The sequence below is a fragment of the Monodelphis domestica genome, chromosome X, assembly GCF_027887165.1.
Source record: "Monodelphis domestica isolate mMonDom1 chromosome X, mMonDom1.pri, whole genome shotgun sequence".
Classification (NCBI taxonomy): domain Eukaryota; kingdom Metazoa; phylum Chordata; class Mammalia; order Didelphimorphia; family Didelphidae; genus Monodelphis; species Monodelphis domestica.
This window is the reverse complement of record NC_077235.1, coordinates 81,537,925-81,563,254: the sequence shown is the minus strand read 5'-3', so window position 1 is coordinate 81,563,254 and position 25,330 is coordinate 81,537,925. Positions and strand designations below refer to the sequence as shown.

At 42.9% G+C, this 25,330-nt stretch overlaps 1 protein-coding gene across 1 annotated transcript in view; it reads right to left on the bottom strand.

Annotated features, from left to right (window-relative positions):
• The window catches only part of AMMECR1 (AMMECR nuclear protein 1), a 125,855-nt gene that overhangs the window by 6,443 nt on the left and 94,082 nt on the right, over positions 1–25,330 (bottom strand). Inside the window, exons 3-5 of the mRNA XM_001375889.4 lie at positions 17,355–17,469; positions 2,687–2,777; positions 74–170 (exon numbers count right to left, since the gene is read on the bottom strand). Coding sequence (XP_001375926.3) covers positions 74–170; positions 2,687–2,777; positions 17,355–17,469 — 303 coding nt within the window. The remainder of the gene's footprint in view (positions 1–73; positions 171–2,686; positions 2,778–17,354; positions 17,470–25,330) is intronic.

The following is a 25,330-nucleotide window of genomic DNA, read 5'->3' as shown; positions in this document are numbered from 1 at the left end:
AGAGCAAAACTTAAGACACGAAGCTCTCATCTAACGTCCTGAGCCACAGAACTCACATTCCTTGGGTGGGTACCTGGTCAGTTTGATGCTTTTCCTGAAGTCATTTGTAATTGTAGCTTTGTAGCCCCCTTTTCTCAGTAAGGAATCTATGGTCTGAATGTGGTCCCATCCTGTGGAAAATGAACCAGATAAAGAGTTAGTCAAACACATGTACAAATACTCTTTCAACCACCTGGTGCCATTCCCTTGGCCTAGAAACAACATCATGCCCAAGGACTACAGGAGATGCCATCCTGAGGAAAGAGGAGCCCCACGCTCCTTCACCTTCCCCCGTCACAGACCAAGAACAACTGTCATGAAAGATGTCAGGCTCGTGTGAAGAGGCAGAAACGTGGCAAACAAGAGTCTCTGGTAAACTCAACATACTTTCTTCTCCTCTCTTCAGCTTTAGAAGTAAGGAAAGGCTGGGGAGAACGAATCTTCTGTATGAGAAAGCTGCACCCCAAAAAGGAAACATTTATAATGCTTGTGCGCTCTCTCTCTGTCTCTCTCCCTCTCTCTTTCTCTCTCTCTCTCTCTCTCACACACACACACACACACATACACACACACAGAAAAACAACAATCTAAGAACTCTATATTAACAAGTTGATCAATATGTGGGAGAAATATGTGCTTTTCCTAACATCCATAAGTTCATGCCATATTCAGGCCTGAGGCACAATGGCCAGTTAAAGAATGCCAAGCCAGGAAAGCAGGGTAATTCGGTGTGGGGAATAAACACGAGAAGTCAGGCTTCTGGCATGGCAGGATGATAGGCAACTGGGAAAAGTGGCTTTTGCTCTTTCAGTTGTCTTCTGTCTCTGCTCCTAATTTATTGCATTTGCCTCCTTAGGCAGCCCCACCCTCAACCAGGAGGCTGAGCACTCCTCCTACAATCTAGGGGGTGTGCCAGTCCTCCCTTAACTTCTCCATTCTGTGCCACTGAACCTCCAAGTAGTTTCATTTCAGGAGAGGTGAGAAAAGGGAGCCCAAGCAATACAGGTGGGAAGAGTTCCTTCTCTTTACCTATCATAGGCCACCTATTGTAGCCTCAGAGATATGGGAAGGCTTGCTGGCCTGGCACTGGGATCCACTTCCCTGAGCATTCTGGAGCAGGGATGCCTGAGGGCCCAAGCAGGGGGGCAGGGTGTGGTGAAGAGCACAGAAGCCAAAGAAGAGGCTTCCTCTCCATGGTGACACCAACAGCAAAAACACACAGCTCAGGCTTGGGCTCTCCCAGCATGGGCAAGGGCTCCTGGCCAAGCTGTGGCCAGTGCTTCTGGGGAGACCAGTGAGGTTTACATTGGGTCTCTCTCTACACTTAGGCTTTGTTTAAGCTACACGTGGTGGGAAATACAGCCCTATATTCAAACCAGATACCTAAGGGTTTCGAAATGGCTTTTCTCCTGGTTCTTCTATTTGACTTGTGAAGTCAAAAAGGCTGACTGCAGCTGTCTCTACAGCACCGTCCATGCACACTGAGTGCTGCTCTCAAGTAACAAAAACAGGCCTGTTTTGAAGCACCTTCAATATCACCCTCACAGCCAGCTGTCTTAAAAGGTTTAGGGCTGAATGCTCTAAAAGCGGCAGGTCTTGTCTCCACTTTTTTTCTTTATGAAACAAAGGAAAGAAATTTCTTTGCTGATCAGATAGAAGCCCCAATAACTCTGGGAAGCGTTTCTTGACTCGCTTAACTCAAAAGGGCCTAGTAAATGTGACCAGTGGAATTTTGTCCTTGGTTGGGAAAGAGAAATGTTAGCTAGCTAGCACCCTAGGGGGGCTGCTTTGCAGAAGCTGGAATTAAATGAGGCACTGCTCATTCACGAAGCCCTGCACAAACTTTGTGTTGCTAAAGAACTACTGAGCAAGGGCAGAAACACTCTGTCCTTCTACTTCAATGCAAGCTGTCTACAGCCTCAGTGCCTTGAAATAAAAGAAAGTCAATAATCTTTTTTTTAAAAACCCTAACCTTCTGTCATAGTATCAATTCTAAGACAGAAGAGTGGCAAGGGCTAGGCAATTAGGGTAAGTGACTTACCCAGAGTCACACAGCTAGGAAGTATCTGAGACCAGATTTGAACCCAGGGCCTCCTGACTCCAGGCCTGGTGTTCTATCCGCTGAGCCACCTAGCTGTCCTTGAAAGTCAATATTCTTAATAAAGCTAGAATCCCAAAGGCACTATTTTGGTATTACAGCTTGCTCAAAGTAAATTAATTTGGATGTTTCAGGAGCCATCTGGTGGAAAGGTGTGGTGCGTGTATACGTATGCATCTAGATGCACACACACACACACACACACACCAAAAGTTTTAAATAATCACTGAAAATTTTGAAAAAACAAAAAAAAATAGCCCAAACCAAGAGAAAATGACACCTCTGAGTGGCAACTTACTGCTCCTCAAATGGTTGGCTGTAGAATGCACAATCATTATTGGTTCTGACACTTTTCATTGAGGTTTTCTTTGTACACAGATACCACTTCTGTGTGACATAATGCAGCAGCATTAAGAAGAGCCATTCCTTGTAATTTCATACTGATTCACTATCAGACATCACCAGTGCAAGGTCAAATATTGTGTTTGAGACTTTCAAGAGTTCTTAAAATGCTTCCCTAGGTCATAAGAAAGAAAAGGCAACAGTGACCTTGCTCCTTTGCGACCTCTGGCAGGTAGGTGGCGGTGCGCTTGGATCCTTTTTCATTGATGAACTCTATTCTAATGCCGTGTATGCCCACCTGAAAGAAAGGGTCAGTTTCATGAATATTTTCTTTTTCAAATAAAAGAACAGCAAAGTTGACTGGTCAAACAGGAAGAGACCATAGGATTCCCTTTGGCCTCCTCTCTGGAGTTGCCTTTCTCTTTTTCCTCTCTCCTCTCTGTTTCCTTGAGGAAAGCCAAAATGATCCTTTTGGAAACTAAAAAGACGGTTCACCTGGGGCCCAGTGGCCTCCCTGAGTCACTCACATCTGTCTCACTGAGAAAAATCTCTGCCACATTCATCCGGAACCTTTTGATAAATGTAGATTCTGTACGACTATTATCTTCTTAAACTCAATAAAGGGAAACGAGGAAGCTTTTGTTGATGTGAAACAGTGTGACGTGAGTGATGTCTCACTTATAATCAAGGAACACAAAAGCATTTATTAAGGGCTGACTGTGGAGGCATTGTCTCATACATATGTAATTTGGGGCCCAGAACCCCAAACTCTAGGCTTACTGGGCCAAGATTTGATCATGGAAAGGGGAGCCTTATCACATATCACTCTTTTGGGCTCAGTTTTACCCTATACAAAATTTACCCTGAGAACCCAAGGTGGTAAACTGGGCGTAGGTATCTATAGATGATGGTAAAAGGGGTCCTTTGGATCCTTGGGAGGGCCCAGTCTAACATTTCAGACACAGGGCAGCATTATTTTACCGGACAGGAAAAATACAAACCCAATGAAAAAACTCATAAAAGCCCTTATCTAAAAACAATTCATCCCACCTTCACTCTCAAAGTACAGTCCCATAGACCTGAAGAGTTACAAACTTGGGGTTGCTGGAGAGGAGCCCCTCACCTCCTAGTAAACCTTCCAACCTTGTAAACCTTCTCAAGGGCCCTCAAGAACTCTACAGAATTCCAATCTTATGGCTCTACCCAAAGGCTTCAGGGATCTCCTGAAAGGGATCTGACATTTGGGGCTGCCAGAGAGGCAATGCCCTTCCCGTTGAATCTGTAGGCTGAATGACTTCAACTCCCCACATTAGGCCTCAGTCCCTTCCTGGTCCTCTGGTTCTAGAGACACATGTTTGTACCTCTTCTCTCCAGACTCAGACTCAACTCTAGACACTGTGTGCGCCTGTGTATACAAGCATACTCTCAGAGAAGAAAGTCTGTTCTCAGTTCTGGCTTTTACCCGATTTTTTTTAAGCCCTTACTTTCGGTACCAGTAACAACTCAAAGACAGAAGCCACCAAGTTGCTCCTCATTTCTCCTTCTTTTGAAGAATGAAATAATCTCAAGTCGAGCCAGCAGCTGTGCAGATAATTGGACTACTCCAGTAGGTGCCTGGATGTCGCCTAACACTGCTCTCTAACAGGTCTTGATGGTGTTCCTGAAATCTATTTTCTTTCTGTTCTGGTAGTCTGTTGTATATGCAGATCCCAACAAATATTGCTATTTCCATTGATTTTCACCTGAATGCTCTCCATCCATATATCTCTGGCCCACCTCTCTTTCCTAGTTTTCCTCGCATACCTTCTTAACATAAACATGGTACTTTTAAATTTATATTGTCCAAGGGGCAGCTGGGTGGCTCAGTGGATTGGGAGTCACGGCCTAGAGATGAGAAGTCCTGGGCTCAAATCTGATCTCAGATACTTCCTAGATGGGTGACCCTGGGCAAGTCACTTAACTCTCACTGCCTAGCCCTTACCACTCTTCTGTCTTGGAACCAGTACTCAGTATTGATTCTAAAACAGAAGGTAAGGGTTTAAAAAAATCTATATCATCCCGATTTATTCAACAAAAGTCTACAAACTTAGACCATCACAGAAGCACTCCAATCAGGAGCCAAAAGTTTTAATGGAGTCCTGTTAAAATTCATTTTTGCGCAATCGAGTAACATGAACATTTCAGAAATAGGTCAGACAAGAAAGTCAGGGTCCCTAGATATTCAGAGAGTACAGCCCTAACTTTGAAAAGGTAATTTCCTGTGGAAGTCAGCTACCAAGAACTTCTTCATTCTTTTTAAAAATCTATTTAAATGATCTTCATAGTTGTTTTCCAGTAGAAAGATAGTGCTTGACTTAGGGTATCCCAGTTCCTCAGGCCTTCAACCTCGCCACCATCTTTGACCATCCTTTGACACTCTCACTCAACAAGCATATCCAATCCATTTTAAAAGTGTACTGTTTCAGCCTTTGGGACATCTCTAGCAGATGTTTGTTTGTTTTGCAGAAGATTGGCTTGTTTCGCACGGGCACAATGCAATCCTACTTCATTCCTTTTTACCTGCTCTTGGACCTCAGGTCTCTTCCTAATCCAATTTGCCAAGGTGATTTTCCTAGAGGCCTGACCCCGTCATCCTCTCCCTATCAATCACCTTCAGGATCCATGCTGAACCTCACTGCTGGGTTTTGAAAGCCCTTCAAAACCTGGCCCCTGCCTTCCTTGCAGTTCCTCAAACATAGCATTCCATCTCCAGTCTTTCATGCCTGCTTACTTGTGCTTCTTGCTTTTCTGGGCTTTCTTAAAGACTCAGCTCAACTCCCACCTTCATCAGGAGGCTTTTTTCCAGTTCCCTCAACTGCCGTGACCTTCCCCTTCAATACTGCCTTCCATCTACATTGTATATGACTTGGCTATACCTAGCGGTTTAAATATTGTCTTCCCATCAGACTGTGAACTCTTTGAGGGCAGAAAGAGCTGTTTTTGCCTTTCTCTGTGTTTCCCACTCTTTGTCACCTCTACTTTATGGTTAAGATTCCCTTCTTCCCTGCCTTTATTCTGGATTGTGTTGTTTTAGATGCTTTTCAGCTCGCACAAGTAGAAACTTGGTTCTCTCTAGAACATTGTACATCCCCAGCCACTCTCAAAAGGCTGGGCCCTCTGGAATACTGGGCCACAAGGAGGACTAAGCATATTCCTTGATTCTTGCCCTCACTTCGCAATTGTCCCATCACCACCGTCCCTTGGTTAGCCTTGCCTCTTTTGGAGATTCATTCCCTTCATCTTTCTCACCTGGTACAATCCTTTTTCCAGTAATCAGTTGGCTTACTGGTCATTTTCTCACCTCTCTTCAAGAGCACAGGACCTGACTCAGGGTCTTCCTGCTTCCCTTGACATGGGCCTTTCTAGTCACATCAAGGTTTCCTCTTGGTTTGGCATTCTCTAAACTTCCAGGGTTTCCATCATCACTCTACCTCAAGCACATACACAATGACAGGCATACCTTTGATTACCCATAAGTCTTCTACCTCTATGATCCAGAACTCTCACATTCTTCTCCCTTTCTCTGCTCTCTCCTCCTAAGCCTGTTTTCATCCTTACCACGTCTTTCAGGCCCTTAGTTCTTCCCAGTTCTATCACTCTTGCTCTGCTCTCACTTCCTTAAGTCTTGGCACTCCCGCCATTCACTACTGGTTATCCTAGAATCCCTTGCTCCCTTGTCCTACTACTAGTCACACTCTGACAAACCACAATCCTGGCTCCCCTGCCCCACTGTATTTTTTTTTTTGCTCTAATTCACAAGCTGCTGTACACATCTGGAGAAAATTGTGCAACTGTGTAAGCTGGGTTCACCACAAAGGTATGTTGCCTGATCCTGACCGGGCCCTCTTTACTGCACAGTGGCCCTTTTATTCTTTCCCAACTGACTGTTGACCTCCCTCTCTGCAGTAGCTATTTCAAACCTCTGATTCCACCCCTTCCCCTCCTACTGCCCCACCAGCAGAGGACTGAGCCTCCTTCTTCACTTGTGCAAACAGAGGCCATTCATAAAGTACTCCCTCTTTTCCTCTAGTCCACATCTCTGCACCACTCCTCCTCCTCCTGCCCCTCCACATACATGCTCTCCTCTTCTGCTCCTGTCTCTGAGGAAAAAGTGGTCCTTCTTGCCAAGGCCAACTCTTCACTTTTGTTCTTTCTTCCTTTCCTCTCATTTTCTTATTACTTTCTTTTCCTCACTCTGAAACTCTCTTTCTCTACTGACTATAGATATGTCTGGACCAAACCCCATCATTCAAAAAAAAAAAAACAAAACACCCTCCAAAACAAAAAACCCATTTGCATGACCCTGCCATCCCCCTTCTCTCTCCCAGGAAGGCTTACGCTATTTGAGGTTTTCACATCCTAATGCCCATTATAGCCTCCATTGAAGCTGTTCTTTCTTCATGTCTTCAGCACTTCTCTGTCTGCTAATTCTAATCCCTATTTCTTAGCCCTCATGACAATCTGGACTTATGAGGGAAGCAGCAGTCAAAGGAGCTGGGTTCTAGTCCCATTAGCTGTGTGACTTCTGAAGAGCCCCTTCTGTTGGCTTCAATTCCCTCCTCTATCAAATGCCTCACAGAAAATTTCATTTCCTTCAAAGCACAATTCCGCTATTAGCCTACAGAGAATTTCCTAGACTCTTAGTGCTCTCCCCACCGTAAAGTTCCTCGGTATGATTTTGTGCTACAGGCTGTAGCCACCTGGTAAAGTATAAGCTCTTTGTCTCGCTACCCCATGTTCCTAGAATGCAGAGGTCATCCGCCTGGAGCTCTTCCACATCTCAAAACCCAAATGAATGATGGTAGGGAAGTAGAGGCAGAAAGTGTAGATGACTAGGTGTACAGCCAGCAGAGATAGAGAAGGAAAGCTTGAGGGGATGGCATGGTCAAGAGAAGATGTTTGGAGAGAAGGAGAGACACAGGAAGAGAGAGGGACTGAGGGAGAGAAAGAAGAGATATTAACAGTGAGAGAAAAAGAGACATTGATTGAAAGTAAAGAGGGAGAGGAGAGAGAACAGAGAAGATAGGAAGAATAGGGACACACCACTGAAGGTACAAGCTTCCAGAGGACACAGGAAGATGGGACCAAGGACCCACAAGGGTAGACTGGTCTTAGCAAGAAGAGTCAGGGATAGCTTTCTAAAGAGTTTCCCTGGATCCTTTCTCTAACCCACTTCCACCCAGTGGCCAAAAAGATATTCTGAATGCACTTGTCTCTTCATGTCACTCCCCTTGCTGAAGAAGCTTCAGTGGCTCCCTATTGTTCCTCCTCTGTTTGGCACTGACAGCATTTTATAATCTGGTGTCAACCTATCTTTATAGACTTACTTCTTATTTCTCCTGTCTTACCTCTGTGCCTCTGTATGGGCTTTCTCCGGGCCTGAAATGTTCATTTCCTCATATATATTTCTCAAGAGTCTCTAGCTCCATTCAGAAATCAGCTCAAGTATACCTCAGACACGAGGCCCTTCCTCAACACCCCCTCCTTCCAAATGCCAGTTTTTCCCTGCTCCTGGAAATTAATGGATATTAGTCTTTAGATATTTCTATTGATGTGTGTGTATGAATTTCCCCCCCAATTGAATAAATGCTCCTCAAGGGTGGGAACTGTTTTCATTTTGGTGCCAGGTATATATAATACTAGGTGCCTGGTTGTCGAAACAAAGTAAATTCTTCCTCAGAGATTCAACAGAGGAGATGTAGAGGGGTTTTGAGATTTGGCCAGACAGTTGGAGTCGCTCCAGATGGATGACCTTTTTTTTCTCAGTAAAGGAAAAGGTGAAGTTTTTTATTGGGAGAGGAGGCTTGAGGAAAAAAGAAAATGCCGCATCTTCTTCAGGAAGCGTTCCCCAATTCCTTTTAATTCCAGTGCCTGTCTCAATGTTCAATGACTTCAGTTATATCCAACTCTTCATTTGGGATTTTCTTGGTGAAGATATTGGAGTGGTTTGCTATTTCCTTCTCCAACTCATTTGATAGATGAGGAAACTGAGGCAAATGGCAAAGTGACTTGCTAGTAAGTATTTGAGACTGGGTTTTAACTCAGGTCTTCCTGATTCCAAGTCCAGTGCTCTACTTACTGCACTACCTAGTTGTCCCATACATATGGTAGGACTTAATAAAGACTTCTTGGTTTGAACTAGAAAGGAAAGAGAATGATCTAGAAGCCAAAGGAGCAACACAATGGGGAAAAAGCCTAATAAAAGGAGCAAGAGAACAAACTAGAAATAATCAAGAGTACTTATGGTTAAAACTACATTCACTTTCTTTTATTAAAAAAATAAATGTATTATTTACTTATTTTTCTTTATTAAAAAAAAAACAAACAAAAAACAAACCCTTGCCTTCTGTCAATGCTAAGTATCAGTTCCCTGAAGAAGGAATGGTAAGGGCTAGGTGACTGGAGTTATGTGACTTGCCCAGGGACATACAGCTAGGAAGTATCTGAGGTCATATTTGAACCCAGAACCTCCTAACTCTAGGCTTGGCTCTTATCTACTGAGCCATCTAGCTGCCCTTTATTTACTTATTTTTAATATCCATTTTTAAAAAAAGAGTTCTGAATTTTCTCCCTTCCTCACTGAGAAGGCAAGCAATGAAATCAATGACACATGTGAAATCTAAAACTGAATTAATTTTCAAAAGTATCTTCATTAGTCTTTCAAGAGGTTCACTGCATACTTGAACTTGTCTGCTCTCTAAGGCTTCTCCTACATGAACTGGTTCACCCCTCACTTATTCTCTCCAGGCCCCCTGGAAAGCAGAATGCCTTCCTTCCCCTAAAGTCCCAGAATGCTTAGGGAAAGTGCTTGTGCTTAAGTATTTCAAGTAGACGGTCAAGACAAATACTGAATTCTGGAGTTGAGAGCAAAGTCTTTGATACAAATCTCCAGCTCCAAGAAAAGCCCATGAAAAACTCTGTGCTAGCCTTCTCCAGAAAAGTTCCTTGACTCTGTATGGACAACACAAAACAAAAGGAATCTGTGTTTAGAAGAAAGAGAAAATCTGAGGCCACATTGCAAGTGAGGGAAAAGAGGGTCAGGGTGAGTCTGGAACATTATCTTATGTGAACCACAGTAACCCCAAGTATACGAAAGGGAACCTTTCCAGAGGCCACTTAAGAGCCCAAAAAGGGCAATCTTTACATTTCAAAGGGATTATGGAAATATTAGTTTCTAAAAATACATATGAGATAAAGGCAGCATGATTATTCATCTCATCTTGTGTGTGAGAGAGAGAGAAATGCCAGAAAGAGAGAGAGAGAGAGACAGAGAGAGAGAGGGAGAGAGGAAGAGAGGGAGAGACAGAGACAGAGAGAAAGAAGCAGAGACAGAGAGACAGTCAGAGACAGAGACGGGGGGGGGGAGAAAGAGAGGAAGAGAGAGGGAGAGGGAGAGGGAGAGGAGAGAGAGAGAGAGAGAGAGAGAGAGAGAGAGAGAGAGAGAGAGAGAGAGAGAGAGAGAGAGAGAGAGAGAGAGAGAGAGAGAGAGAGAGAGAGAAAGAGAGAGAGAGAGAGAGAGAGAGAGAGAGAGAGAGAAAGAGAGAGAGAGAGAGAGAGAGAGAGAGAAAGAGAAGAGAGAGAGAGAGAGAGAGAGAGAGAGAGAGAGAGAGAGAGAGGGAGAGAGAGGGAGAGAGAGAGAGAGAGAGAGAGAGAGAGAGAGAGAGAGAGAGAGAGAGAGAGAGAGAGAGAGAGAAATGCCAGAAAGAGATACAACTTACTGAGGTGGGAAGGGACCTATTGGGCACTCTTTTCCCAAGCAGTGTTGCTACTCTGACATCCAATGGGTCCCTGGAGGCTACAAGTTCTAGCAGTTGGATGCTTCAAGGTGAATCCTAGCCTGGGGCTCAGGCCCTTCAACCTGAGGATGGATTTGTTGGCAGCCCATATCCATCATATATTAAGGGGCCCAGAGCTGATTTAAATCATTCAGGTGCCTGCTGGCAAAGAGCACCACTGTTTTGGCAAACACAAATAGGTTGGATGCAGCTAGGAGCACAGTGGGGGAGCAATACCCCTCTGGTTCAGTCAGATATCATTCACAAATGGAGCCCTGGAGCCATCAGTTTCCTTCAGCTTATTAAAGCCATTCTTGTAGTTGTGTCTTTAAAGTCCCTAATTCACACAAACAAAAGCTTTCTGTATCTCTGATTTAAAAGATATCCTGGCTTCTGTCAGGAATTTCAGTATTCGCCTCTACAGTGTATTTGGTGAGGTGCTCAGTGCACAAATTCACCTACAAAGGGGAGAGCTATTTATTTGTATCCCACTAAAGAGAGAGCCTCAGAACAGCCGAGCAAGTTGTGTCCCACCCATTTTCTTTCCAGTCTTGCATAATTTCAGGCTCTTCAAAGGAAAAATGGACGCCAAACAATTTTCATGGTCAAGGTTTCAGTCAAGGCATTATTTTCTAGAGTTACAAAGTTCTTCTTTCCCAACACGGCAAGTTTAGTTGGTCTTTGTTAAAAACAAAACAAAACAAAAAACCACGTAAATATTTTCCAGATGTTTTCCTTCTTGACATCACTATCATGTCCCACTTCCACTCCACCAGCTCTCCTTTGTAGTGAAACAAGTCTCCTATATCTGCTAGCAGATGCCTCTTTCAATACCTTGGCTCCCACTTCTGTGCCAGGAGGTGGGAGACAAACTTCCCTGTCAGCCTTCTGCTGTGTTTGTCTGTCTGCTAGCCATCTCCAGCTCCAACCATGCCGCCAACTGAAAAATGTGGAGTTGTGGTTCAACCACAAAGAAAAGTATGAAACCCCAGTCTTTTGCATCTGGAAGAGACCTTCAATATCATCTAGTTCAGCATTTCCCAAATGTATTTGGCCAGAGAACACTCTTGGGCTTGAATGGAACCAATACATATGAATATGGGAGAGGAGTATAGAATATTCTGGAGATTAAAGGGGAGGGCTGGTGTTTGAGGAAAATTTGGGGCTAAGTAGAGGAAATGAAATCTAGTTTTACATCGAAAAACTCAGTATGTATTTTACACATCAATTTTCTTAGCAGTTACTCTACTTCCCATTGGTTCCACTAACCATCCCTTTAACTTTCCAAAACAACACGCCCCTCCCTAGCCACCATTCCTCTATACGTGTTGTCTTTCCCTAGAAGAATCTAAGACCTTTAGGACCAGTGGCTGTTTTCACGTTTGTATCTGATCTATGGTACTAGGTAGTTTTTAACATATAGTAAGTGTTTAATAAAGGTTCATTCATTCATTCTTTCACTCATTCCTAGCTTCCATATATACCCCATCATACATAAGCACATAATCAATGGCACCAATTTTCTCACAGAACCTTCGCTCACAACATGTGAAGTACCAGGGTTCATAGGTTCCCAGATATAGAACTGGAAGGGAGCTGAGAGATTAATGAAGCTATCCTTTCACTTTATATTTGACAGGTGAGGAAATTGATGCCAAGAGAGATAAAGTGACTTGCCTAGGATCAAACAACTAGGATGTGTCTTGAGTTCAGTACTCTACCCACACACCACACTGCCTCACAGGAGCTATTCCATTGGAATGTTTGGGAAACAATCAAGCCCAAACCCAGCATCTGAACAGATGAAGGCACAGAGGTCCAGGGAGGCTGACTGAGTTGCGTGAACTTCCACACCTTGGTGTGTGGCAGCAAAACTTGAACTCAGGTCTTTGCACTTTACTATTGCAAACTGTGGGCTCTTAACAAAAGGACTATTCATAGTCCCATATGATTATAGAATCATCCATTCAGAACTGGAAGGAATCCCAGAAGCCATCTTCTCTGACTCCTTCATTTCAAAGATAAGGAAAGCTGTCCAGGGCAGTGAGATGACCAATGTCAGGTATGGAACTGGAACTCGTGACCTCTGATTCCAATGCCAGGATTCCTTGCATCTCTGGTTGTAGCTTCCAAATAACTTTATATAGGGACTTATTAGTGCACCAAGAAAATATTCTTATAATCACCAAGGCTATTAATATACTATTGTACATTAATATATGAAGACTATAAGGCAGCTGGGTGGCTCAGTGGATAGACAGCCAGGCCTAGAGTTGGGAGGACTTGGATTCAAATCTGACCTTGGACATTTCTTAGCTGTGTGACCCTGGGCAAGTCACTTAACCCTGGTTGCCTAGTCCTTGCCCTTTGTTCTTAGAGTTGTTACTCAGACAGAAAGTAAGGGTTTAAAAAAAAAGAACGTTATGAGAATCAGTTACTGGAAGCATATAGTTTCAGGGTGCATTTAAAATCTTACTTGCACAAAATATTTTTTAATTGTTAAACATTCCTGGTTATATTTCTATGGGAGGCAATTAAACACCCAAATGTTCGAAGCAACTTAAGTAAACTTTTAAAAAAATCTTCCATATGAGAAATATTCTGAGGGGATACTTTAAGAAAAATTTTAATAGTGTTTAAGTAAATTATCCCATTGTATGAGATGGTTTTCTAAATATCAACAGTCTTGCTAGTAAATAAAAAGCCAGTCTGAAAGGCTTACCTTGAAAAGACTTTGGGCACTCACTTACACTAGTAGAGGGAGTTGAGTTTTTTTGTTGTTTGTTTGTTTTTCCGCAGAAACTCCCTACACAGATGAGATCACAGGTCCAGACCAAAAATAAAAGTGCTTACTTTACAGAATGTATTCCAGCAAAGCCTGGAAATTAATCCTATTCTCTCAATGGACTTCCATTACAGAGATCCATTCCCATGGAAAAGGTCCCAACATAGACCAAATCAAAAAATTGGAAAAGAAATTGCTGCCGGAAGCCCACTGTGTGGGATGCTGTGCATCTGAGGCCAGCACCTGCATGAAGGCCTTCCAGGAAGGCCTGGCACCACAGTACAAAAGTGTGTGGGCCAGGCTGGCCGCAGATCTCTGACTCTATCCCTAACTCTCTGTGCATCACAGCAATCTCTCTTGGGACTGACTGATTCCGGGTCTGAAGCTGCAAGAACCTGGCTCCTTGGGCCTCTGATCTGGGAACTCCCCAAATCTCATCTTCTAAGGTTACAGTAACACGTATCACCAGTAGGTGTCAGCTTTTGTACCATATTGCTGTTGAAAAATTCCTTCAGGTTTTATGACCTGAAGACCCAATAATCATTGAGGTTAGAAGCCACGAATTTTTCCTCCTTTCTCATGCTATCTCCTGTCTTCTGTTTTCATCGGGCTGGGATGAGAACCTTACGAGCATTGGTAACTCACTGATTATTAGAATCTCGGAGAAAGTTAGTTACTTGGGAGTCCTGAGTAAGGATCCAAATGGGTCCAAATTGACCAGGATTCACACTCGGATGCAGCATTCTTGATGCCAAAGCTGGCTCTGTCTGCTACACCACACCACTGCTTCTCATCAGCATTCCACATTTTCCTTTTTACGGGACTTCTACACTAATCAGTGTAGACAGGAAACTCCCTTTCTCAATGCAGATTTATATCTGCTCCATCTTAGACAGTTGCCTGGGATATGAAGATGCTAAGTGACATGTACTGGGGCATAGTTGGTATGTCAGAGGCGGGCCTTGAACTCCCACTGGCCACCCACGAGAAGCAGAAATACCTCTAAAAGAGACCAAGTGGTAGTGCCACACTACTTAAAGCCCATTGCACTTTGGGGCAGCTCTCCACATTAGTAAGTCCATCTAAATTTGCCTTTCTAAAACTTGCGCTCACACATGGCTCTAGTTTTCTTTCTGGGGCCGGAAAGAATGAGTGTAACCCCCCCCCCCCCACACACACACACACACCACCCACTCCATATGATAGGGATCATGACCCCCAAGTCTTTTCTTCTCCAGACCAAACAATCTCCGTTTCTTTATCAAGGCCACAAGCAGTTATGAAGCTAGGCTTGAACCCATCCTTGTGTCATTCCCTTTCCTCACTCACTCACTGTCTTGGCTTCAACCTCACACTGTTGACGTGGATTAAGCTTGCGGACCACTAATACCCTTGTGTCTTTTTCAGACTAAGCTGCTGTGTGAACAGGCCTTTCCCCTCGTCTGTTCTTGTGAAGCTACTTTTAGAGTGCCCCAGTACAAGACTTTACTGTTACCATTATTAGAACCGTATCTTACTTGATCTAAACCAGTGCTTGAGGCTTTGGGGATCTTTCTGAACTCAGTGCCATCTGCCAATCTGATGAGTGTGCCACCTATCACTTTATACAAATCACTGACAAAAATGGCAGCTGCCCAGAGCCAGATGCAATGCCCAGGGGCAGGCACACACTGGGAACCTCCTCGGCCACCATCAAACCATTCGTGGGCCTCCTTGAGGCTGACCATTTAGCCAGTGTCAGCTTCCCCTGGAGCTGGTTTGATCCCTACCACGCCAGACTGCCAGCATGAACTTCAGTCTTCGGTTTCCAAAGTTTCCAAAGCCAGTGCTGCCCCTGTGGGCTCTGCTCTTTGAAGGGATCTCCAAACACAGTTCGCTTTCAGGCACTGCATGTACCACCTCTGTCTGCACATCCTCAGACAAGATCCTGAGGTCCTATTGCTTAACTCATGGGACTGCTACAATAACTTTGTCTTGTGTGCTTTTTACAATAAGCTTGGGGAAAAGGATGGAGATTCCCCCCAGCAGAACCTTTCTAACCCTCCACTGGACCCAGTTCAGAGTGTGTGTCTTAAATTCCTTCATGTAGTGCATGTTTTTGTACAAATGGGTAACGGTCACTGGAGGGTTATTAATATAGCCTCTGAAATCATCCTCATCATCATCATCATCATCATCATCATACCATTTACATAGCACCTTACTTTGTGCCAGGCACTGTGCTAAGGCAATTAAAAAATAGTAACTCATTGATCCTCACAAAAACCCTGGGAGGCAGGTCCTGCTATTATTCCCATTTTAGAGTTGAGGAAACTGAGGTGGACAGAGATGAAGTGACTTGCCCAGGGTTCACACAGCTAATAAACATAGGTCAAATTTGAACTCAGGTCTTCTGGGCTCCAAGGCTGACACTATTCATGGTGCTACCTAGCTACCCCTGATTTAATATGAATCTTGAAGAATATTCAAAATTCCCATAATGCACAACTAGACACAGGGTAGCAGTACTAAAATCAAGATGCTGCCAGCCTGGTACAGAGAATCCCTTCACAATCCACCTCTTCAGGCTCTCTTACCACCAAGCATAAGATTAGTCCCAAGTACATAAAAACTCAAACAGAATCCAAAAGGATAATTTTCCCTTTGGACAGGGACAGGGTGGGAGATGGATTAAAGGGGGAAAGAGTGATTTGAGCTTAAGCCCTTGTCCCAAGTGCCATTATCTCTTTCCCTCCCCAGTATGGCCACAACTACAGTTCAAACTCAGGGGCAACAAGTAAGGAAAGGGGACTTGCTTGTTTTCGGTGTTGCCCACCAGCCCTGGGTCACTTCTTTCCACCCAGGAAAGCAAAATATGACTCCTGGGGCATGGCTACACAACTGGAGGAAGACTATTCCAGGGTGCTGAGATGGCTGCTACTGCCACTTAGTAAGTTTGAGGCCATTCAAAACCTGATTGCTGGGGGGCAGCTAGGTTGCACAGTAGATGGAGCACCTGGCCTGGGGTTGGGAAGATCTAGGTTTGAATCTGGCCTCAGACACTTTCTAGCTATGTGACCCTAGGCAAGTCATTTAATGCCCATTTGCCTAGCCCTTGCCATGCTTCTGCCTTAGAATCAATCAATATTTGGTATTGATTCTAAGGCAGAGGGTAAGGGTTTAAAAAAACAAAAACCACTAACTTGGATGGACTCCTTCATCCCACCCACTTCAAGAACCATCTTAGGAAACACATGGTAATTCTAACTATCTGATTTTTTTCCCTTATGAAGTATCTCCAGAAGCTGCTCTGCTAATAGTCTCCCCTCCTAAAAGCCCACAAAGCCAAGAAGGCTGTATTTCATCCTATGCTGTCTACATTGTCTTTCCCCAAAGAAAAAAGATGTTATCTGTGCCCTTTCCTGGCAGATCCCAAAATTATGGAATGTGAGAAGGTTCCAATATTACTCGGGCCTAACAATTTTTTCTTTTATCGCAGACACTTTCAAATCAAGACTACAAACTCGATAAATGCCTTCTATGTGTGGAAAAAACTGAAATACAGCAGAGGCAACTGCCCAAGCCAATCAGTGGCAAAGCCAAAATCAAACCCCAGGCCAGCCTGCTGCCAAGGCACTGCTTTCTCTGCCCACAAGGCTTCAACAGTCAGTGGTCTCCCTAAGAGAAACCTACTCATTTACTCCTTTCTTTCAAGAGAACTACTGGAATCTAAAGCCACAGGCACTGTCAAAATGATGATCTAAGTCAGTTTAGAAGTACACTTCCCCCTTCTCTGCCATACCACCTATCTGAGCATTACTGCAAATCCCAGTGGCTACACAAACATACAATCTACCAAGAAAGAGAAGGGAAAAAAAAGATAGCTATAAGCACGGCTGTACACATTACCTAAATGAAGGTAGCTGAGAATTTCTGTTCAGACACCACTCCCTTACCCAGGAGCGAAATTGCCCAACTGACCAATGGAACCCCCTAGTTCTTTCTTTCTGAGTTGTCTAACTTTTGACCATATCGGCACTTGCTGGTAACACAAACTGTCCAAGATGGGAGAAAGGGAAAGAAACTTCCCTCTAAAAAGTTTTCGTAAGAAGTTCTCACTGGAGAAAGGTCAAACAAATGAAATTTTTGGAATATCAGTGAGTTTTAATTAGACATGTTCTATTCCATCTCATACCTATAAAAAAGAGTTAGCTGCCAAAGTATTTGCTAGCCACAGCGATTTATGTGTAATAAAGATTCATCTCCATTTTTCTCTAAGTGATTGTTACAGTCTTACCTCCCAGTCCAAATAATCACAGACATCTTCAAAGTTAGTGAGCAGAGACACTGAGCAGGTTAGCCGGGGCAGCTCCTCCCTTGTCATTGGGGGGAAACGGCTATCTTTAAGGGCACTGTTGAAAGAAAACACATTTGAAAAGAAAAACTGAATAGATCATTTTCAAAATTGCAAATGCAACAATCATCAGAAACATAGGTAGATGATCAAACTTGAAGATGCTAGAGCTTCCACTAAGCATCCTCAACTGCCTTCTGAGATTTTATAAGTCATCATTTCCCATCCTTAAGACTGCTTCCTTGCAGACTTCTCAGATAGCCAGTTCTGTAGCCACTTCAATTACAAAAAAATGATCAATTATGTTTCCTGTGCAGTCATTTCCTGATGGGTTTCCTTAGTACTGTAATAAGCTGATAATGCAAGATTTTACATAAAATAATTCATTTTAAGGGGTGGGGTAGGGGATAGGGGGAAAAGACCAGTGGGAACTTGTGGGAAGATTTTTGGATCTAGTATTGTAGGAAAATGTCATGTTGGGGGAAAAAGAGGAAGACTAAAGTTTGTTTTAGTTTCTCCTCAACTTTGATTGCTTTTGCTCAAAGAAAATCTATCTTGTGAAGTATAGATCACTCAATGTGTGACTCAGAAGCTGGGAAGCTCCAGGAAACAGGCTGCTGTCAGGGCTTTTGGAAGGATTGCAGGCACTCAGAATCCCAGACATCGGAAGGCACCTCAGAGGCTGGCCATCTGGTCCAACCCACGCCCAACCAAGAACGCAGTTCCCACCATCCTCAACAAGTGATTATCCAGTCTTTGTTGAAGACCTCAAATGACGGGGAGCCCACTCCCTTCCCACGTAACCCATTCCAATTTTGGCCAGCTTCAATTCATAGGAAGAGAGGAAATCTGCCTCTCGGAGACTTCTAGCCAGCACTTTGAATACTGCTTTTCTGGAACTAAACAGGATAAACCCAAGCCCTCTTCAATATGGCAATCTTTTAAATACTTGAAAAGAGCCATCATTTTCCCCACTAAGCCTTCTCTTTTTCCAGGATAAACATCTTCAGTTCCTTCAAACAATCCATGTATGGTGTGATATTGAGGCCTTCTGTCAACCTGGCTATTGTCCAATTCATCAATACCCTTTCTAAGATGTAGGCCCCAAACTTCTAGATGTGATCTGGGGAGAGGAAAGTGGCACTTGAATTTATTAAGGGAAACTACTTGTTCTTTCTTTCCTTCCTTATCACTTCTGGTTCTGGACACAAGGACACAATGCCTCTCTTAACGAAGGCTAGGATTACTTTAGCTTTTTTGATGCCCATCTTACACTGTGGTCTCCCTTCATACCAACTCTACTAACTGGATCTCTTTTGGATAAAATGCTAACCACATTTCCCTACCTTGTACTGGTAAAGTGGATTCCTTTTTAAAGGACGATGCATAAAAGTACAAGAAAGGAAAAAATCTGTGCCTAAAAGGGCAATTATATTCTAGTTGGGAAAGACAACTCCTTTAGGGGAGGGATGGCCAGGGAAGAGGATCTGGGATTCGAAGATTACAGGAACAGTGACTGGATCCAGTGGGCAATTGATTGCCATGCCCTTTCCTGTAGCAAAGTTGGTTTCAATTTGATTATTGTGCCCAGAACAAGAAGCTCAGAGAGATGGGGGTGGAGGTATGGAAGACAGGGTAGCAGGCAGGCCTGGTAGATGACTGAATGAGAAATGAAGGGTCAGTGGGGTCTAGGATCAACTAATACATAAAGAAGGCTAAGTGTGTTAGTTTGTTCTCACTCAGTCACCAATCAAGTGGGTGGGAGTTCCAAAGATGAACAAATTAATTAAATTAGGTTAATTTAATTAATGAGTGAATTAATTACCCCAGGGATTGGAGGCATGGGGTCTGGAGGTCCGGTTCCAGTGAGATGGGTACTGGTCCAGGTGGGGAGAAGTTGGGCAGCAGTTGCAGGTAGAAAACTTTATAATAATTAGCCAACAATTAGTTATAAAGTTAATAATTAATACTTAACTTTCCAACAATTTAAATACTTTTTCATCTTATTAGATTCCAGCCCAATGTCTCAGCCTGTATAAACCTTGTCAGCTTCTGATTCTGTCATCCAACATCTTAGCTGAAAATCTGATAAGCATGCCATCTGTGCCTTCATCTAAGTTGTGGATAAAGATATAGTGTCAAATTAAGCAAGCAGAACCAGGAAAACAATATGCACTGAGATTACAATATGAAGGGAAAGAAGGACAATACAAAAATCAATCAAAACTGAATGCTGTGAAATTATAATGGTCAGGCCTGTCACCAAAGAGGAAACAGGAGAAAGCACTCCCTGCCTCTCCACAGCCTTCTCTGCAGAAATGGGGGGGGGGAATGCTTTAGGCCTGGAACATTGCACATAATATCAGATTTTTTCCTATGGGTTAGTTAGTTTTGCTGAATAAAGGCTGATTATCTAGGAGGAGGAGGCAAAATGATTCTACTGGGAAACGTGGTATAAAAACAAAAGTGATTATTATTTTAAAAAAGACACACAGCACAGGTTGAAGGATGGGTTCTTGGGGTTTGGGTACTTGGTGCAGACTACCTTCTAAAACTTCTAAAAACTGAAAACCGACGGTCCTTTGCCTCCAGTCATTCCAGAAATGCAGAATCCATCCCAATGAATCGCTTTGTACCCTGCATTGCTCTATCAAATGAGACCATATCTGTAAATGCTTGTAGACTGCAGGTGTACAGGGGACCCTTAATAAACACTATAGGTTCCTTATTCTTTGACTAGTGTACAAAAAAAAAAAACACAAGGAGCCTGTCCAGCGCTTTGCTGAAATCCAGAGAAATGGGATCTCTAGCACTCCAAAGATCTACTTACTATACCAGTCTGTCCTGCCCCAAAAGGAAGACGGCTACTCTGGTATTCTCTGTGTTTGACTAGCCATCTAGCATCAATAAGATGTTCTGATATTTTGTCAGAAATTGAGACTCCACTCTCTTGACTTTTTAAAAAATTGAAAATCTGAGACAGGGGCATGATTTTTATCTGTTCATAGTAACTATATCATCAGCTGGGTGACAGCCAATTCTAACTGGATATCCTGCAGGTAATTCAAATTCAGTAGATCCCAAAGTGAACTCATTGTCTTCCCACTTCCACTCCTTTTTTGAATCTGTCAAGGGCATCACCTTCCTCTCAGTCACTCAGGTTCATAAACCTTGGTCTTATCTTCAACTCTTTCGTCTCCGTCATACCACATAACTAATTACGTCCCAAGTCTTATCATTTCTCCATCCATAGCACCTCTCACACCCCAGTGATGTCCCGCTGGTCTCTGCTCACAAGCTAGCACCCTTTCCTCACAGCTGTCAGAGTGATTTTCCTAAAGGCCAAAGCTGATCACATCCCACATGCCTGCTCAACAAACTCCAATGCTTTGGGATCAAATGTCAGTTCCTGTGTTGGACATTTTAATTTCTTTATGACCTGGCCCCTCCTCCTCATATTGTTCTGTATTACCCTCTGTGCCACAGCCATGCCAATCTACTCCCTGCTCTATATGCCAATATATATATGCTCTATATGCTCTCTCTCTCTCTGATTCTGTCTCTCCCTACCTCTCTCTCTCTCTCCCTTCAACTTCTTTCAAAAGGGTTCAAATGCCACTTCTACATAAAGATTTTCTTTATTATCTCACCAGCTGCTAGTGTCCCACCCCCATATTTTTATGTACAGATTTGTAGATGTGTATATTGTCCCTCTCATTTGTTAGAGTGTAAGTGCTGAAGAAGAGGGCAGAGATCATATCCTTCTTGTCTTTTTATGCATGGCATCTGTTTGCTGATTAAGTGTACGTGAAATATTTGATAGAACCTGATCATTTATGAGGGCGAAGATACATGGGTAGTAGCACATACTTGTGGGTTGGTTGTAATGTATCAGGTGATTAAATCCAGAAGATGTAAATGGATCTGCTAACTAGCTCGCTAAATAGCTAGCTTCCTTTTAATGGAATGTGTCATACATATAATTCTAGATTTTCACCATACTGTGGCAAAGATAGTAATGTTAAAGAAAAATGTTCTGAAATACATAGAAATGTTGAGGCCAAAAAACCCCAAACAAACTCAACTAAACCACACTTGCCCTTCTTGAGATGTATGGTACCACTCTTTTTCTACAAGATAATTCAAAGAGAAGTGATAGTGGCTTGGCAAGGCCATCTACCAGTTCTTTCAATAAAGTTGTTAAGTTTGCTCTGGGCCTTGACTTCATTACTATTTCATGACTCGTAGTTCTTTTCTTATTTTTCCTGGATTGCTATTTCCTATTAGCCACTTTCCCCCCCTCCTTTTCAGTTCAAAGATCATCTTCCTGGCAGAGAAAACAGAACCAAAAGAGAGTTGAGGGGGCAGCTAGGTGGCTCAGTGAATAGAGAGCCAGGTCTGGAGTTGAGAGGATCTGAATTCAAATTTGGTCTCAGACACTTCTCCTAGATATGTGACCCTGGGCAAGCCACTTAACCCCCACTGCCCAGCACTTACCACTCTTCTGCTTGGAACCAACACTCAGTATTGATTCTAAGAGAGAAGGTAAGGATTTTTAAAAACAGAGAGTTGAATAATGGTGTTTTCTATCCTTGACCTCCTTTTAGTAGTCGTCATCTCCTCTCTTCCTCAAGAGGGCTTAAATAGCTCATCCTCTGGCTGTCCCCCCACCCACAGTGTAGTCCATTCCTGCCTCTCTTCAAACTGGCTCAATTGCAAGTTTGTATTCATTCTTCATTACTTAGCAGTACTTCCATAGTCTTTAATTTTCTGTCCGATAGAAATATAGATTATGGATTCCATAAATTCTAAATCAGTTGATGGGTTCTCTACAAATCCATCCCTGACTTTAGACAATTCCTTTTTCTCCTCACCAGAACTGTTTCTGCCTCTTCTGTTATAAGTATGAGAGGGTATATATAGCATGAGAGGAGGGTCTGCAGGGGACAGATGCAGAGGATGGAGGCATGAGACAAAAAGGGAAAGAATTCTGGAATGTCTCTCATGCTATACGCTCTCTTACTCATAACACTTCAAAGCTTCATTTTGGAGAACTGCTCGTTCCATTCCGAACTAACTTTAAACTGTTGGATCTTACCTGGGCTTTCCTTTGGACTTTGAATTTTATGCTTCTCAAATGCAGGATGCATATCAGATTATATTAGTCTTAGCTTGTTTTCTCTATCTTGAATTCTAGGATAGAGATCATTTTCATCCCACCTCCCAGTCTTTTTTGCTGATCAGAATCAGTTCCATAGTAACAGTACCACTTCCTATTCCTTTTGAAAGATGAATTTTAGAGGAAGGGTCTTTAGTGGTCATCTAGTCCAATCACATTTCATAGAGAAACTGAGGCTCAGAGATTGAACACAGATTCTCTGACAGCAAAGCCAGGATAGCACTCTACTTCTAATCTGGCATTAAGGAAGGCAAGCCAAGTACTTATTAGTTGTTCTGCTTTTGGTAAAGAGAGAGGACACTAGTAATTGTCTGGCCAACTGAAGTCTCCCATCTCTATATTACGCTTTCATGTTAGGCCTGTTCTTTGTTTTCTGAAATATTCCACTCTTTCTTCCTACTGTCTAGATGGTCTGTAATCCACTCCAATAACAATATTGCTTCTGTTACTCCTTCCATAATTAGCCAAATACTCTCCACTATGCTTTACCCCTCAGGTTCCAAGATTTTCTTACTTTAATTTATTTTGTTAATATATAATGCCACTCTGTACCCCCCCTTTCTTATATGATATTTGTTTTGAATTCTTGTGCCTTTCTCAAAACAATATAAGTCAACCTCCTGGTTCTCCTTTCATAGGGATTCCTAGGCTGCTTTGCTTGTTGCCCATCCTTTGTACATCTGCCCACAGATAACTTAAGACCTTGGATTTTACTGCTGGCTTTATGCTCAATCCCCATGCCCTGTGAATTCACTCTTCTTTGCATACTGTAGTTATACTCTCTGGTATATAGATTGGCAGAGCAATGTAGACAGACAGCCTTCTCCTTCTTTCTTCTTCCCTTTTGAGCTCAGACTTGCAGGACTCAAACCATCCACAGGCATTTGTTAAGTGCCAGGCGCAGAGTTTGGGCCCGGGGACATGTAAAGTATAAAGACAGAAACAACAATGGCTCCCAAGGTGTGTACCTTCTAATGGGGAATACAAGTACAGCTGTAAGTATATACAGCAAAAACGGAAAGTGAATAAGTACAGCCACACAAAACAGTTTGATACCAGGTAGTTTGGCAAAAAAGGTACAGAAGGTGGGGGAATGAGAAAGGCTTCACATAGCTGGGCTTCATTTGAATCAGACCCCTTGATTCCTATATTTAAGCCATGAGCAAACTCCATTTTCAGATACCATCATCTTAACCAACTATCCATGTCTCATATTTGCTTCTCTCTTTCAAAGTCTCTGTGATAAAAAAAAAAGGCCCCCTAGAGTTCCAGGGTCTTCAGATTCAGCAACATCATTTATCTCCACAGGCTGTGGTCTTTGGGATGGATTGGACATGGCAGGATTTTCTCATTGGGGTAGGAGGAGGGGCACTGCCCTAGAAGGCCTGAGAAACTCATGATCTTCAGGACCTTCAGTAGGCCATTCCACTTCCGTGTGCTGCATTTTCCTCCTCTGTAAAATGAGAGGGAACTGGACTCGAAGCCTAGAAAGCCCATATGAGGTCATGGATACATTCCGCGGGAATATAGCAAAGTCCTCTACTGTTAATGTCAGGTCGATAAATAAATGTGTCAGTCCCTTCAGCAGGGGGACACCAACTGCTACTACTTATTTCTTCTTCTTTAGACACTTACTGGCTGTTCTTTCTTGTTGGTAGCACCTGTGGCTTCATATCATCACCCCTGGCACATACCCAGATGCTTGTCCTCAGAGGGTCCAGCCCCTCCCTTTACGGGAAGAGTCTATAGTTATACTTAGAGTCAGGTCTATAATTAGACAGTCTTTTGTGACTTACACATCAAAATGAAGTTGTGGTCAGAAAGCACTTTGAAGCTGCAGGATCTTTCTTTTTATTGTTTTTCATGTTCTGAAATCCCAATCTCTGGCTACAGATTGAGATTGTGACTGGGGCTAAAGATCTAGGAGTAGTTTCAGATCATTCTTTATATTTTCAAATATAAATTTTAAAATGCTCTCACTAGCCAGATACATTATTTATGATAATCTACTTTTTGGGATTTGCCAAGAAGAACAATTTTCACAGATAATAAAAAGTTAAGATTAATTTCTTTGGGGAGTAGCTAAGTGGCTCAGTGTTTTGAGAGCCACGCCTAGAGAGAGACAGGAGGTCCTGGGTTTAAATCTGGCCTCAGATACTTCCTAGCTGGGTGACCCTGAGTAAGTCACTTAACCCCAATTGCCTATCCTTTACCACTCATACACAGTACTGATTCGAAGATGGAAGGTAAGGGTTTGTTTTTTTTAAAGGATTAATTTCTTTGGCAATGTTTTTTAATATATTTCTTATTCTTTGTGTGATAGCTTCAAATGCAGTCACGAATGCAGATGGTTTTAAAAATTCATTGAAGAATTTTAGACCTGCAAGGGACTCTGGAGATCACCTACTGCAACCATCTCATTTTACAGAGAGGGAAATTGAAGCTCAATATCACAGGCAGGAATAAAACCTGGGTCTCCTGACTCTCAGTCTAGCACACTGGCTCCCACATCAAATTTGTACTTGTATTATTTTTCAACTTCAAATATAACAAGTTATGCATACTGATCATATGCTGAAATGAATCAAAAATGTCTCACCTACTGCTAAAGGAAGCACCAATGAGAGTGATTTTGTGTGAATTTACGTATGGTTTCAGAGATCGTTAAAAACCTATTATTTTCATTGCATATTTATTAGGCTCTGAGGATCCTTAGTCCAAGTTCCATTTCCACTGATGA